At 46.3% G+C, this 17,182-nt stretch overlaps 1 protein-coding gene and 1 long non-coding RNA gene across 2 annotated transcripts in view; one reads left to right on the forward strand and one right to left on the reverse strand.

Moving 5' to 3' along the window:
• LOC147422681 (uncharacterized) overlaps positions 1–17,182 on the forward strand; it is a 68,367-nt gene that overhangs the window by 24,523 nt on the left and 26,662 nt on the right. The window lies entirely within an intron of this gene.
• LOC147422682 (uncharacterized) lies at positions 14,048–16,766 on the reverse strand. Its single transcript, XM_086502385.1, has 3 exons — positions 15,285–16,766; positions 14,574–14,735; positions 14,048–14,476 (listed from the first exon to the last, which is right to left on the reverse strand). The coding sequence occupies exons 1-3, from the start codon at positions 16,764–16,766 to the stop codon at positions 14,048–14,050; spliced, it is 2,073 nt and encodes a 690-aa protein (XP_086358511.1).

Below are 17,182 nucleotides of genomic sequence, written 5' to 3' on the forward strand. Positions count from 1 at the left end.
ATGTATAAGGCTCTCCAAAAGTGGCTGAATCCTCAAACTCAGAGCCTTGGCAAGAATTTTGTAGGTTGAGTTGAGGATGGTGATGGGGCGCCACTGTCGAATCTCATCCAAGGAGCCACCCTCCGTCGGAATGAGGTAAATGAGGCCCTCACTCATGCTATCCGGCATCACTCCTGTGTGCAGAATGTACTGAAAGTCACTACAAAGATCTCAGCCAAGCAGGTCCCAGTACTCCAAGAAGAAGCTGGGAGTCAGCCCATCCTCACCTGGACAGCTACCACGAGGGAGGGCCCTAAGAGCCGTGTGCAGCTCCTCAAGTTGAAGAGGTATCTCTAGCCTCTGGCGCATCTCCTCAGTCACAAGACAAGGCATCTGCGCCCAAACCTGCTCCCTGCATGCATCCTGTCTCTCTGACTGGGGCTCAGCCGAAAGTAGCTCACGTTAAAAGTCAATAGCAACTGCACGCATATCCTCATGCTCACAAACAACTGACCCATCGGGTCTCCTCAGCTGATTGACCTTGGCATGCGAGTGCCGAGGTCCCACTGTCTCAAAAAAAACACCTGTCACTCTGTCACCCACCTGAGTCCACTGAGATGCCTGTCGGTGAAAGGCAAACTCATGGCGCCTCTCCTCTGTGCAAGCAAGCTCCTGTCGAGCCTGCTGTAACTGCTCCTCCAACCATGGACTGTCTGGATGCTGCTCCTACATCCTCTGTAGTGAAGCAATGCCTCGTCTGAGACGCTGCTCCTCCTCTCTCACTGTAGCCCATCGAGCCAAAGACTCCTGGAGAAAAAAGTGGCTAAGCTGAGCTAGGCCTAAGGCCACTCTGTCTGCAGGTAGAGCCTGGCTGTCCATGCCCTCTGTCCAGAGAGCCTCTACCCTCTCTTTGAGTGCTGAGTCCAACAAGACCCGCTCTGGGATGCGAAGCATCGTGCTCCCACTCCTCTGCCTGTCTGCCACTGTGAGGATCACTGGTGCATGGTCCGAGAAGGATGTCCCTGCCAGGATGCCCACTGATCCCCCCAAGTCACTGAAGTGGTCACTAGTGTAGAAGCGATCTATCCGCGATAGATTCTGGGGGTGTCACCGCAAACTTGGCCAGTGGCCACAAAGTCTGCAGCAAATCTGTAACTCCAAGTTCTCCCATGTGGTGAGAGAACTCGAGAACCTGTGTATGCAACCATCCCACCATTGAGTCTAGGGACCACTCTGTCTCGGTCTGACCACAGAGGGGAAAGGAGAAACCAACTGCTGAGTCCAAGGCCTCTGTCCCCCTAGAGGCGAAAAAAAAAAGCGTGGACCCTGAAGCAGGCTGCCTCGTGGTCTGCTGCGGAATCGCCGAGAAAGCGAGTGAATCCGTAATCGAAGAAATCCCAGCGGCGTCGGAGGTCAATGCTCGTCAGACCACGAGGGATAGCTGTAAGGGAAGATGTCTGAATCTGCAGAGGGGGCCGCAAGAAGGGCTGACCCTCTCTCGCTAGGCGACTTGTGGCAAAGGCACTGCCAAGAGATCTCCTAGCCGCCGGCGAGGGACCAGTCTCCTGAGTCGACTGTGGTACTGAAGCAGGAGGAGGGGGGGAAGGAGGTAGGGGGGGACGGAGGAGAAGAGAAGCGGGGTGGGGCGACAAAGACAGGGGGGCGAGGTGGGGAGTGGGCGGGAGTAGAGGGCGGGGGAGGGGATGAGGAGGAAGAGGGGAAATCTGAAGGTGGGGTGGTTGGCGAGGGTGAAGCGGAAGTGGAGGCTGGCGTAGGGGGCTCCTCCTGCTCAAGAGGACCAAAGCGGTTCCACGGGGAACCCACTGCTGCTGAGTAGGCACTCGAGGGCCACTCTGAGTGCCAGGCTGCCGCTGTGGCCCCTGGCGTCGACGGCCACGGGCCTGCTGCCATCCCTCCTCCGCTGGAGCCCCAGGCTCGGAGGGTGGCTCAGAATCTGTGCACTGTGCCGCTGGCTGTGGCTGCAGCCCAACCTTGGCAGGCTGGGGTTGAGGCTGAGGTGCAGGTCGTGGCCTCCTCCGTGGACAGGCCTTCGCTAAATGGCCCATCTGTCTGCAAATGAAGCACTGGTTCGGGAGACCCGAGTACTCCACACTCTCTATAAACCAACCCCCACTCACCCGAGGCAGAAGGATGACCTTCGGGAGTGTGTGGGTATCTCTGACCAAAACTCGAACTGAAGGGATGCCAGCCGCCTTGGCAACTACTGATGCTGCCGTACAAGGTGTCTCCAGGACAGTCCCGATGGCGGAGCCAATCCTGGAGAGAAGTGGAAGGTACTCCCTCCGTAAACCCGGAAAGCAAACTGAGATGGGGATGTCTGCCTCCTCTACTAGCACATCCGAAGTCGGGTCAAAACCATGTCGCCACTGTCGAAAGTGGGCGCGTGATGCTCGGATGGCCAGTGGACTCATAGCTATGACCTTGGAGGCCATCTCGGAAGTCTCGAACTCGATCTGGTAGTACCCCCGTCCGAGGATCTGGACATCCAAAATCTTGCCCACCTCTGCGAGAAGGCGGGCATGGAGAAGGTCTCGCAGCTCTCCTCTGCTAGGACGGGTGCCGAGAACCTTGCAGATGACAGAAGTCGCCTGCAAGCGCTCTACCTCTGCGGCAAGGCTCGCTTGCTCTGTCGGCGAAAGAGCAAGTCGAATGGTGGGCTCAGCGGGGTCGGGCGAGGGGGCTTCAGGTGAGTCCCTCTGTGGCGGAGCTGGAGCCTCCATCTGTGTCTACTGCTGAGTCGAAGAAGCGGATGGTGAAGAAGAACTACAATCGAGTACGCCGAACACTAGTCCGAAGAAAAAGCGATGCAGAGCCAGGTGCAGAAAACCTTCGAGGGCAATGCGGACAGGGGGGGGGGGGGGGGGGGATGGAGGGAAGGATACAGTGGCGAGCGAAGGAACAAAGGCTGCGGGGGGGGGGAGAAAACAGATAGGGAATGGGGGGGCAGCGGGCGGGTTAAAGGGCAGCTAGGGGCGAGAGCGGCGGGCAGCGGTGGCGGGCTGGGCTGGGTGAGGGAGACAGTGCGAGGGCGAGAGGGGGGGGCAAGGGAGGCAGCGCGGCAGCGCGGGGGGGGGCAGCGCGAGGGCGAGAGAGAGAGGGGGGGTGAGGGGCAACGATGGCGCAGGGGGGGGGAGCGTGCAACAACAGCGAGCGTTCGTTCCCTACATTCAAGCTGTTTTTTCGAAGTTATATATGCATCTATTCTTGAGAGGGAGATGAGTACATGGGCAGAGGGAAAGGGCATACGAGCATCGGGGAAAGCAGGATTCAGGAGAGGCTTCTCCACTCTCGACTAGATTCTGACACTTAAGAGCTATGATTGAGGGGAATAGACACCATGGCAAGAGGATCTACTGTAGCTTTGTGGATTTTCGCAAAGCTTTTGACACAGTGCGAAGAGCTAGACTTATACGCAGACTACAGGACATTGGTGTGCCCACAGAGATGATTTGGGGGATCTTAGCTTTATACAGGACAACGGTAGGGCGGGTACGCACTACTGAGAGTATGTCTGGACTCTATCATGGTCCACTCCACTAATGGGGTGAAGCAAGGGTGCCCTGATGATATAGTGTTTATTTCTGACTCTCCGGAGGGGATGCAACGCCATTTGGATGCTTTGCACACATTTGCTCATGATAGTGGATTATCTGTCAACCTTGGGAAAACCAAGGTTATGGTGTTCAACACCACATCACAGTGGGTTTGGAGGTCAGCGCCCACATTTACCTATGGGCAGGAGATTGTGGAGCTCGAAATTGATGATCTCAGCTCTTCTCATTGAAGAGGAAGCCGTGTTGGTAACTCAAGGTAAAATTCAGATTTCTGAGAGAAAGGAATCACATTGTAAGGTGCAGCGGATGTGAATATTGAACTTTGCTCAAGATGAGTGCTCTGAATTGTGCTCAAGGTTCCTTATACTTACGGAAGGGAGAGCCTTCCGTTCCTTTAGTGAGAGAGTGCAAATGATCACAAACAAAGTGGATAAACAATGTGCATGAACGTACTGAGACTGAGAGATAGAGAGAAGAGAATACGACACCAGAATGTTGTCAAACCCTCCTTCGAATTCTCATGCTGCGGGAAGGTGAGTTTTGCAAGGTTTGGGGGTTCTACTGCGGAGTCTGACTGTTGAAAACTGAAAACGCTGATGCCTATGCTAGTTCTGTCGCGGAGAATCTGCAAAACGCTATGTTGTTCTGCTGATCCAAAAACGCTAGGGTTGGATCTGTGTCTGATGCAAAAACGCTAGTGATCTGCTGAGGAAATCTGCTAACGCCAGGCTTGATCTGTCTCTGTAAATGCCAAGGCTGTCCTTGATGAAAAACGCTAGGCTGGTCTTTGGTATGTTGGCTGAAAACGCTAGGTTGACTGTCGGGGAGGTCTTGCTGAGAAGGTGCCTGTTGAACACTTGGTTCCTGCTGCCTCTTTTGCCAAAGAATGCTAGCGCTGGGTTTTCTTATATACATCCTTAGCCAATTTGCCCTACCCAGTTTCCCAACAAAGTCACTTAAAAATAATAAGTGAAAAATGGCTAAAATAGGAAAAATAGGTCTAAGCACTGTAAAAATGCTCCTGATGGGTTCTGACTATAATCTGATGGTCATGCTGTGTGCAACCAGAGGATATGCATCTACTCAGTGTCTGGACATGCACAGTCTGCGAACAGACTCGCAAAAGTGCCAGAACACTTCCTAAGCTAGGCTATCTGAACTGAATTGAACCCTAGTCATGAAGTAGCTTGTCCACGTACCCGTAGGGTTAGATGTGCACGTGACACACATAATGAAGCACTTGCTGCTTCGAATTCCAGAAAGAGGACGAAGTACCGTTGTGACAATTGTGGAAAGCGTGGTCATTTGGCCAAGGATTGAAAGTCCAAAGGCAAAGACAGAGATTCTACAAAGGACAAAGGTAAAAGCAAGCAACAAGAGGAAAGCAGTGATAGTGACTCAGGGAAGGACAACAAAGAGGCTGCTAGTGTGGCGGTGACTACACTGGCACGCACTCCCGCCTTCTAGTCACATGGAGATCGGTGTAGCTTGTGAGTGGCAAAGAGGGCTCCCTATAATTAATTTGGACCCTTGTGTTGGAGTTCAAGTTATCGGTGTTTGGACCCATAGGTCGGAGTTCAATGTACATGCATTTGACAGGGAACCAATCAGACGTCTAAAACACTATGGATGGACGTCCCAATTCATTGTTGTTGATTGGATCATGGATAGGATGTGTTCCACAGTTCATTATCTTGGAGTTATATATTTTGGATGTGATGTGTTCACAGTTCACGAATAGGGATTATTGGACGTAGTGTGGTCTACAATTCAATTTTTCTACAAAGGCAACCGATGCTCAAGATGGCATTATTCTTAGGTACAAAGTAACATCGAGGTGTATCCAATTGGTGGTCACTAGTTGGTGGCCACTACTGGGGTATCCATGGTAGCTTCTTCATCGACTTGGTCTCACTATTGATGTCCATTATGAGCTGGAGAGAGGGTGTTTTGGCATCTCAAGTGAACTGCCCAATGTGATCCCATTATTTAGTTTGGCTTTTAGGTATTTAGTTTTGTCAAAGTTTGGGTAGGGCAAGTTTGTGACGATTCGTGGTGTTAATCCTATAATTAAGACTTAAAACTTCATACTTAAGATCAAACTGAAACTTAAGAGACTGAATGTGTTTGTGATTGATTGAATGAATGCTTGAAAACTGAGTACAATAGGGTCCTTATATAGGAGACGAAGAGACACAAATGAAAAGACACGTCTCATGGTGAAGAGACGCGACTTTAGACGTAAAGACACATCCTTTCGGTGAAGAGCTGCAACCATTGGACGACGAGTCGCAAGCGTAGAGCGAAGGGGTGTGACCAGTCGTTGAAGGAGTGTGGCTTTTGCCGAAAAGGGTCGTGACCATCCAAGCGTAGGGGTTCTCCTTGGCATGACACTTTGCGTATCTGCAACTAGGAGTAGATGTAATACTGTAACATAGTCACAATCGTGACATTCCCTCCCATTTAAAATGAGAGTCTCGGTTAAAGGAATGACTTCTGATGTTGATAGAACTTTGGAAAAGCATCGAATCTCCGAAAATCTTCAGTCTTTGAGCTATTTGAAACCTTTGTCTTGAACTTTACTTCTTGCGAAACCTTTTTGCTTTGATTGCTAAATCCCATGTCATTGCATTGTTCAAAGACTTTTTAGAGGAATCTGGCATAATCAGGTTGATTGCAACAAGGGATTGATCTTCAAAATTCTTCATGTGATGTAAGACTTTTGGCTTAAGATCTTCCAGTAACTGCAAAATATTTGGTGAAGAGAAATCTTCTCAAGGCATTGTTCGAAGGAGTTAACTTCATCTTTATGAATCACTGGAGAGGATTTTGGATTGAGTCTGCAATCATCTTCCAATAATGAATTGCAAAATTCTTCAGAATCGTCTTCAGAAACTGTCACTTCATGACTTGCAGTTGGCATATCATTATCCAACAAAGAATCAAAGAAAGCGTAATCATCACCTCACTCAGAATCTATAACTATGTCTTTATCTTTGTCTTCGAATGAAGTATCACTTGGAAAAACTTCTTGCTCGAAATCATCTTTGTCTTCATCAATTGGTTCAAGAGAACTTAATGAACTAAAAAAATCATCAATAATAATTTCAGCATTTGCATCGGAGATCATATTCGCTTCATAATCCACTGTATCATGCTATTTGACTTGTACAAGTGACGCTTGAATCACTCGTTCCGCATGTAGACGGCTGGAGAGTCACCATGTGGGAACGTGTTCTTAGAAGATGGGCAGCGAATCACTTAGTAATTACTACAGTAAAACCGAAGCATATAAATAGGGCCCATTACATTGATATGCGGCGGCAATTGTAATCACTTGTATTAGCGCTTTGGGCTATAATTGCACTTGAGCATCAGTGATAGTATTGTTGGCTATACTTTTTCTCTGTAATCATATTCGCTGTAATCTCAATCATGGTATATGTTCAGTGATACTTACTTCTCAACAGTCTTCTGAAACTGAGTTTGAATCTGAACTTTATTTCAGTCTATAAGTCTGATTCTCATTTCAGTATCCACATTTCAGTCTAGTCTCTGATTTCTGTCTAATCTGATGTTTGAAATCTTTCCACACGAGTAGCTGAAATCCTTCAACACTGGAATTAGCTGTCTCAAGAGATCAGCTCCAATTCTATTTTGGCGATCATGGTGGCTTGAGCAGAAGCTCGTGGACTGAAAGACTCTTCTCCCAGTTGAAGTTTTCAGCAATGGCACCAAAATCCAATCGTGGCCGGAAATCTACCAATCGTGTGGACCCCATTCCTAAGGAGTCAGGAAGAGAGTCTGACCCCAAGCAAGAGAAAATGACTGACATTGAGGCTCAGGAGGAGCATAGTCAGGCTGATGAGGCGCAGGACTCACAGCACTCCAGTCATTCTCGACGCAGACAGGCAGAACGGGAAGCACGAAAGGCAAAGAGTTCCAAGAGTTCTCAGTCTCGCGAGAAAGATGCGCATATCAAAGGCAGAAAGGGAAGTCACCATACTTCTAGCAGACAAAACAGAGAAGATACTGATATTGAGACAGAGACAGAGATTGATTGGGATGCTGACACTGACAATTGCAAGAAGGCTCCCAAGCGTCAGTCTGAAGCCAAGAAGAGAACTGGCGGGATCAGCAGTAATCGAAATGATTACACCGCTTCCCTGAAGATTTGCTTTCCCATATTCAAAGGAGGGAAAAAGGATGATCCTGATGTTCACATACAAGCTTTCGAGCAATATGTTGAACTAAAAAACATTGATGAAGATGATTGGGGGGAATACTTTCCACAAACCTTGAAGGAAGCAGCAAGGAAATGGTATTACCATTACCCTGCATGCCAGCTGAGATCATATAATAAATTACTTAAGGCCTTCAGGTTGGAATATTCCGACAATCGAGGAGATGAGGATATTCTCTGTGAATTGGATCATATCAAACAGAGGAATTTGTCAGTCCGCAGCTATGTCGAAAAGATCAAAGAACTGACTAGACAGTTGCAAGAACCACCGTCTGAGAAGAGATTGAGGACATGGTTTCTGAATGGGTTCAGAAGCAAGAAGCTGAGAGAACAAGAAGTACCAGCCCCTACAAAGAAATTCAATGATCTGGTCTAGCGAGCATTAAAACTGGAACAGCAGGCTAAGAAAGAAAAGAGCCACAAGAAGAGAAGGACCAGTAGCAGTAGTTCGGCTACTGAAGCATCTGATTCCAGTGCAACATCCAGCAGCTCCGAGAACAGCTCCAATGAATGGACAAAGGAAAAATCAAAGAAAGGATCATGGACCAAGAAAATTGAAGAAATGGCTAGGCAGATTGCAGAGATTAGCCATACAAGACAGCCGGTCCGGAAGATGGAGACTTGGTATTCAAGATGTAAATCCAAGGACCACATTTCCACGGAATGCCCACAATGTACCTACAGCAAGGCCTTCGGTCACCTATGGAATAATTGTTGCATCCGAATTCACCATTTTAAGAAAGGAAAGGATCTATCAGTGGTTGCCTACACTGAACTAGTAAAGGCAGAGCCAATCAAAGTAGCACAAGAAGAGGACCAGGTACCAGTGGTACTGGTCAAGGACGTGGCAGATACCAACAAGGAATGGGCAGAGGAAGAGGAAGAGGCAACTTCCAGACCAGGAGCACGAATTGTTACACTTGTGGAAAGTATGGTCATTTTGCAGCCCAATGTCCAGATGCACTAGTAACGACTACTACTGAGGCTAAGGCACCAGAGCCAGTCCCAGTCAAAGTAGTTACCAGGAGCAAGGGAGTGATCATTGAAGAAATTCCAGACATTTCAGAAGTACCAGCTAATCCTAACAGCAGCAAGTGGGCCCAACAAAGGGAAGTTTGGAAGGCCAAAGGTAAAGAAAAGGTGGTAGATGAGTGGCAAGAGCAAGGGGAACTAGCAGCTAAAATCACAGAGGATTTAGCTAAGAAGCTGCCAGAGCAGCCAGAAAGTTTCGAGGCTAGAGTCATTCAGAAGATACCGGCCCAATCGACTGATAAAGATCAGTCAGTACCGGCCATGACAGAGACTATGCTGGCTGTAGTACATGGACTAGCTGATGAAATGGGAGTGGAAGGAAAGAGTAGTACTGATAAAGAAGAATGGCAGTGTGAAGACACTAGTTCTTCAAGCTCTGACAATTAGTTTGACCAGGAGCGAGAGGAAATTCAGGTGAAAATTTGTGATAGAATCCAAAAGTTGATTGTAGAGCTGGAGGATATAAAAAAGACCTTACCTGAGGTGGCCAACTTTATAAGACAATGTAGGAAGACTGAGGCAGAGGCCGGAACAGTGGACCTGACGGCTGTCCGGGATGATGAAGTTCCACTTATTCAGGTAGATTACAAGGTCAGGAAGTAGTGGGAACCTCTCTCAAGCGTCATACTGGATGGAGGAGCAGGAGTCAACATAATGGGAGCCCATCTTCAGCAAAGAATGGGTATCACTAACATGAAACCAGCACCATTCAAAGTAAGAATGGCGGATCATCGAGTCGTACAAGCGACGGGCATGATTGAAAACATGCAGATAAGAGTTGGGAGGGAAAAATTCAAAACTAGTTTCCTAGTTTTGGATATACAGGGAGCATATGGAATGCTATTAGGACGCCCATGGTTAAGAACAGCACATGCTGTTCATGACTACGCAAACCAAACCTTAACCATAGAAGGGGCCAGTGGCAGAATCAAAATCCAGAGTCCAGACCAACAATACCAGGAGCTGGAAAAAGGAACTAAGGCCGAAGGAGTTGTGTCAGAAATACCGAGCTAAGAAAATTGAGCGAATGCTAGTAGCAATGAACATCTTTCCTTTGGCAGAAATTGATTTGAATGCAGTCCTACTAAACAAAGAACAAGCTGACAAGCAGAAGAGACAATTCCCTGATCAGTTTACTGAAGTCAATACAGGGGAAAGAACCGTTCAGCTAACTAGAAGAATGGAGGAACCAGCTGATACTGGAAAAATAGAAGAATCAGTATATTCTGAAGAGTATCCACTGAATCAGAATAATGACTCAGAGATGAATGGACCTTCTTGGAACTACGCTGAAGACTCGACCAAACGAAAAGGAGGAGGACCAAATTGGTTGCTTCCAGATGATCAGGAAGTAGAGGAGTGGAATCTGGGATCAGAGGAAAATCCCAAAATGATCAAAGTCAACAAGCACCTGAAACCGGCAACGAAGGAAAAGGCAAGGAAAATGTTCCAGAACTATAAAGATGTATTTGCCTGGGAACATACAGATTTGAAGGGAGTAGATCCTGAAGTCTGTCAACACCGAATACCACTGAAACCAAAAGATAGACCAGTCAGATTGCAAAGATATCGGATGAACCCTACCTATGCAACGAAGGTCAAGGAGGAGATTGATAACCTTCTCAAGGCTGGGTTCATTACTGAGGTAGCAAGTATTGATTGGTTATTTCCAATAGTCGTCGTTCCTAAGAAGAATGGGAAATTAAGGGTTTGTGTCGACTATAGGAAACTAAATGCCCAGACCATTAAGGATCCGTTTCCCTTACCTTTTACTGATATGTTGCTTAATGAGATCGCAGGATATGAGATGTATAGCTTCATGGATGGTTATAGCGGCTATAACCAGTTACAGATTGCTCCCTAAGAGCATTCATGTATCTGGTGATGCCTTTTGGTCTGTGCAATGCACCAGCTACTTTTCAACGGTGTATGATGGAGATGTTTAATGAATTTCTTCATCGGTTCCTCGCCATTTTCATGGATGATTTCACTGTCTATTCAGCTGAGGAACAACACCTTCTATTCCTAGAGATGGTTTTTAAACGCTGTCAGGAGAAAAGGATTTGCTTGAATCCTTTTAAATCAGTATTTCTGGTTTGGAAGGGACAGCTACTGGGACATGTGGTTTCCCGCAATGGAATAGAAATGGCCAATGACAAAATACAATGTGTCCAACAAGCTAAAGCACCTAGAACTGCTTTTGAGTTGAGTTCTTTCTTGGGGTATGTGAATTTTTATAGAAGATTTGTACACAAGTTTGCTTCTCAAGCAGTACCACTATATGAGCTTACAAAGAAGACCAGTAAGTTCAATTGGACTGCTGAGTGTGAGGAGAGTTTCCAGAATTTGAAAAAAGCCATTACCAGTAAACCAGTCCTCAGGCAGCCGAATTGGGATATTATTTTTCATGTACACGTAGATGCTTCAGGATTGACAATGGGGGCAATATTAGCTCAGCCAGATGGCGGAACAGACTATCCGGTCTATTTTACTAGTCGGAGATTCAGTAAGGCTGAACAAGGTTACACGACTACTGAAAGAGAAGCCCTCGGAATGGTTTTTAGCGCTACAAAGTTCAGGCATTACATATTGGGGAAGTTATTCCATTTTTATGTGGATCATCAAGCTCTTCTGTTTCTGATTAACAAAGTCATTATTCAAGGCAGGCTGATAAGATGGATGATGTTCCTTATGGAATGTGAATTCAGAATTTTCCATAAGCCTGGCCGAAACCACTGTGGAGCTGACTTTCTTTCTAGAAGTACAAAAGGATATTCAGAATCACCTCTGAGACATGAACCAATGGATGCTGATTTATTTCAGTTAGAAGCAGAAGAATCAGTGGATCCTGAATGGTATGATATTTATCAATTCCTTTCCCAAGGTGCCTTTCCAGAGGATTGGAAACAGAATCAGAAGAAGGCTCTGATCGTAATAAGCTTGAAATTTACCATCATTGGGGGAGTACTTTATTGATTGGGTGTGGATGGTATACTTCGGAGATGTGTCCCTATGGAGGGAAGAATGCAAGTTATCTCAAAAGCGCATAATGGAGAGTCTGGGGGACACTTTTCCAACGAAGTGACCTACAAGAAGATTCTGCAAGCAGGTCTGTGGTGGCAAACAATGATTGCTGATGTCAGAAGCTTTTGTAAAACTTGTGACGTATGCCAAAGAATGGGCCGACCAACCGCTGCAGACATGACTCCCTTAATGCCAATACAACCATTGGGAGTATTCATGAAATGGGGACTGGATTTTATGGGACCTTTTAAGAAGGTGACTCCCAGGAAGAACAAGTACATCGTGATGGCTACTTGTTATGTTACCAAGTGGGTTGAAGCTAAAGCTCTTCCTGACAATACAGCCAAGTCAACTGCAAGGTTTCTGTTTGAGAATATTTTTTGCCGATATGGATGTCTAGTGGAAATTGTGACCGATCAAGGGACACATTTCATCAATGATACTATGGAAATCTTATTGGATATGCTTTCAATCAAGCATCGGAAATCTACTCCTTACTATCCCAGATGCAATGGACAGACTGAAAGTAGCAATAAGACAATTAAGACTATTCTCACTAAGGTGGTGCAAAAGAAACCAGACCAGTGGGATTTGAAGCTTCAGACTGCTCTCTGGGTTTATAGGACAGCTTATAAGGTAACTACTAGAATGACACCATTCAGAATGGTGTATGGTACTGAAGCTATGGTTCCTATGGAGTTTGTAATCCCCAGTCTGAGAGTGGCTGTAAAGTATGGACTAGACTTCAACCATAATCTTAAGAAAAGATTGGATGAACTGATGCAGTTAGATGAACTCATGCAAAGAGCTATATTGGAACAGGAAATTGTTCAACAAAGAAGGAAGCACTGACATGATCGTCGAATTGAATTCCAGAAAGGAGACTTAGTGCTTCTATATCAGTCTAAATTGGGTCCAAAGAAGCCGAATTTGAAGATTGCCTGGGCAGGACCTTTTGAGGTTGATTGGGTCTTCTCCAATGGCACAGTCAGATTAAAAGACTTATTTGGACTGATGTTGCCGGGAGTATATAATGGAGCAAAGATCAAACTTTATTATTCAGAGACCCGAGAAATTGGGTTAGAAGAAGTCACTAAGGAACTGGAGGTTGTTGATCAAGAGATACCAGAATCAGATATTTTTGGTCTTTTCCATGTGCAACCAGTTCCAGATTCAGAACCAGTACCTGAAGAATCAGATCAGGCTGATTTAAGAACCAGTACCAGTATGGTCCAGCCAGAGTGGGAATCAGTTCAAAACCAATATGAACACACTTTCCAAATTTTAAGTGGCCGACGGTCAAGTGGTATGCCAGTGATAATTATTACAAGGATGGGTTGCAGTCTTGTCCAATGCATGTTTGCCACGACAGCAACGGCGCACACAAGTCTAGGAGTGGCGAGTGGTGGAGCTTTTATGGCGCGAACACGTATAACAGTCAAGAGAGTTAGCATTTTTCCTCATAAATCTCCTGTGCGACGCTTTTCTCCTGTCAACCATTCGCCATCGCCGAGCTCCGAGGTTTCTTCACTACAGCCGCAAACCAAGGTGGAACCAAACGTAAAATACTGTACGTATTCGGTACGTAAGGTACGCAGTCGTGTATGGATTGAGGTTTAAGGTACGTAAAAATACGCACTATTGGTAAAAAACCCTTAAAAATTAGGAAAAACATTTGAAATTTCACAAAAGAAGCCCACAAATATATAAACTATCAATCTATATGGCTAAATGAAAAGGCCTACCTGCATTAAAATTTAAACATCAATCAAGTGACCTACCATGGTCCATATACGAACATGGGACACAATGCCCGATTTCAGTAATAGTATGACAGACTCGATACCATAATCTCAAAAGCAACATGGCATTGTAAGGTAAGAGACAATGTACATCAATGATCATACAAGGGTGAAGATCCAAAGATTGACTAATGATGATTAAAATACTGTAAATACAAAACTCAACACTACAATCATCCTGGCATGAAAATGGCATATCAATCATGACCAATGAGAATGACATTATGACATAGCAATCATGACCAATGTCTGATGCCAACTACAAAAGCTCATAAACTAGCAAGGTGCAAATGCCAAAAGTTAAAACTAATACATAGCATGAATAATACTAGAAAAACCCAATAGAGTCCTCAGTCAAGAGACTCAAGTCTCTCTCTCCCAAGACAACTAGCTTAGAACTCATCATCGGATGAAGATAAGCTCTCTGGAGAGGAGAGAATGTCTCCATGTGACAAGACATTGCCCTCGTCGTCGTACTCTGGCTCCACAACCATAGACACCTGTGGCTGCTCTGCAACATCCTCAAGATCCTCCTCCTCTGTGGCATGAATGAGACGAACCGCCTCATTTGCACGTACTTGTGCTTTGCGGACAGGAAGCTTTCCTTTGCGAATGCTCTCACGTCGTGCAATATCTGGATCTGGAGCTTGCTCTTGGAGTGAAATGTTGTATGCCCGTGCTCGCGATCTGGTCACTCGTCGATCCACACTCTCCAACTCTCTATGAAGTAGTCGAAGAATCTCCTCCTGCTCATCTCTCGTCTGCTGCTCAATGTTCTCTATAGTGGAATCAGGCACCATCTTAACCTGCGTGGGATCTACCTGCTCATAGAAAAAACCGAACGTACGTTACAAAGATTTCAATCATATCATCATAAGTAAAATCAACGAGTTAACAAAACCACATATTTAATATTACCTGCTTTGGTGTCCCCAAAGCATGGTAGGCTCGCACAAGCTTCATGTTGGCTCTACAGTAAACCAACCTCTCTAGTTGCGCAGTGCTTAGCCTATTGCGTATTTTGGTGTGGATCAATGAGTAGGCACTCCAGTTGCGCTCGCAAGCACCCGCAGAGCAATCCTTCAATTGGGAAATTACAATGATTTAGGGTTTAGTATTTACCTGCAAAAGTGGCAATGGTTTAGGTTTCGTATTTACCTGCGAAAGTAGGCGTAATGCAAGATCCGTAAGCTTGGGAAGACCCCGTCTCCCATAGCTCTGCCACCAAGTCAAAGGAAACTCCTGTCTCAGTGCCACAGGCCGCACAAAGGAAGGACCTAAGCTGTTGATGAAGCTCGTCATCTCGGCATCAATCTCCAGTTGTGTGTCCTCGTCATACCTCAACGAGATGTATGAATCGCGTAGTGCAAGCAAATCTCTATCATGGAATAGTTCTGGCTTTTTGTAGAGAGGATGGAGACATGCAGCCATTCCATGTATAGGACGGCTCATGAACGTCCACCGACTCTCCACAATAGCCAGTATGTCATCTCGTCTGCACACATCCATCAAAAAAGAAGCATCTCAGTGTAGCAGGTCCGAGCTGTCTAAAAAAAAACAATTGCCAACAATTGTCAATGATGCAATCAAGGAAACATACCGCTGCTGAGACAAAGAAGGACACTCTCTAATGTGGCTCTTCATCTGCAAGAATAGATGGTAAACCAGCCCTAGTGTGGACCCCTCCATATCCGTGACACGCAGCAACACGTGAACAGGTTGCAAAGCCACTGTGAGAGACTGCACCTCTGTCCAAAAGCTCTCATCAAGAACACGCCTCTGGATGTACTTAGTGTTCTCTTGCTGGGAATTGTGCATGTCTCTCCATTTGGGATCCACCACTGTTTGCATCAGGGAATCCCTTAGCTTGAAGAGCCTATGGAGCACCAAATACATATAGGAAAACCTGGTTTTTGAAGGCCGTACCATATCCAACTGGCTGTGGCTCCTAAAGATGGCAAGTGCTTGGTGCTTCTTGCGGAAGAAAGTGGTGATCTTTGTTGCATCAGACACAATAGGCAGCACCCAAGGGAGTTTCCCTATCCCCTCCATGAGTAAATCAAGGCAATGTGCAGCACAGGGGGTCCAAACTATGGATGGAAACTCTGCTGAAATCAAGTCACCCATTGCTTTGCAATTTGATGCATTATCAGTGACAACTTGTACCACATTCTCTGCGCCAACGTCTCTAATGGCCTGCCGAATGTGCGTGTAAATGAACTGACCTGTGATATGTTCCCCTGCCTTCCCTGCATCCACGGCTCGCAAAAAATATGTGCCAAGGCAAGATGACACAAGAATGTTGATGATGTGTCGTCGACGTATGTCACTCCAACCATCTGAAATGATTGTGCACCCAAATTGTTTCCATCCTGCCTTCACTGGAACCAAAGCCCTGTCAATCAAAGCCTTTTGCTCATCAAGCATTGTCGTGCGCATTTTCTTGTACTCTAAGCCAGTCCATGTATGTGTGGGACCAACCTGAGCAATAGCCTTCACCATCCTTTTCCATTGGTCAGTCCTCAATACATTGAAGGAGATGTTGCACTCAATAAGAGTGCGAGCAATCTCCATCTCCGCCACCTTTTGTCGCTCCTTGATCCAAGATTGAGTATGCACACGCGAGGGCAAGGTGGTCTGCCTAGGCCCTGTGACATCCTTCGTATCATTAACATCCTCAGAAAACACATCCTCAACATCTTGCATGACATGAGCCCTCTTCCTGTTAGACTGAGCCTGTGCACTAGGTTCACTACTTCCCACCGTTTGATCTTGAGTGTCCGTCTCCCCAAGGTCTCCGAGAAGGGCATCATGAAGAGCATCTTGTGTAGATTGTTTTCCCCTACCTTTGTTTACTCCTGCCATTGCTGGAAATTTTTCTGCAATCAGTTGATCTTTTACAGCAGGCGGCACCTTCTTGCATGCTCCACAATTGGCTGTACATCCTATTGCCGTCAAGTGTCTGACGACACGAGTGACCGTACTGGTCTTCTGCATCCCACAATACTTGCATTGCCAACGTCGTGTACTTGATCCGGATTGCCCTGGAGTCTTCACAATCTCAATGACATTAGTGTGAATGTTCCAGAGGGGGTTGGCTTCGCGAGGCATGGTGTTTTCTTTGCAAGAAAGGCGCTCACAGACCTGCTCTGCACTTGCTCTGCACCTGCTCTGCAACTTTTACAGAAGCGCACACTCTCTGTAAAGAGCTTTACTGAAAAAATAAAACGCTACCCTATCACTGCAACGGACGCCACACGCGCTGGCCAAATTTTTTTAAAAAAAATACTGCACCGTACGGATGCAATCCATACGGTACGGATCCGTACTGTACGGATGTACCGTACGGATTGCATTCGTACGTACGTATGGTACTACCTTGTCGCAAACTTCGACCTCTGACGAGACAGTTGACGGTCAGACAGCCTTACCAGCGACACCAGGCAACGACTTTAACACAATTAAGTCCTCTTTGCCTTCGCCTGTTTCATCGTCGTCGACCTCACTGTGTATGGGTAGAAAGAAAT

This window comes from Adiantum capillus-veneris, chromosome 27 (assembly GCF_014529385.1).
Source record: "Adiantum capillus-veneris isolate H3 chromosome 27, ASM1452938v2, whole genome shotgun sequence".
Taxonomy (NCBI): domain Eukaryota; kingdom Viridiplantae; phylum Streptophyta; class Polypodiopsida; order Polypodiales; family Pteridaceae; genus Adiantum; species Adiantum capillus-veneris.

Excerpts from the sequence above, each read along its gene's own strand:
- LOC147422682 (XM_086502385.1), bottom strand. The coding sequence starts at position 16,766 with ATGCCTCGCGAAGCCAACCCCCTCTGGAACATTCACACTAATGTCATT. Across the intron at positions 14,736-15,284 it reads TGCAGATGAAGAGCCACATT|GATTGCTCTGCGGGTGCTTG; the intron begins AGAGAGTGTCCT and ends TCCCAATTGAAG. Across the intron at positions 14,477-14,573 it reads CTTTGGGGACACCAAAGCAG|GTAGATCCCACGCAGGTTAA; the intron begins GTAATATTAAAT and ends TTCTATGAGCAG.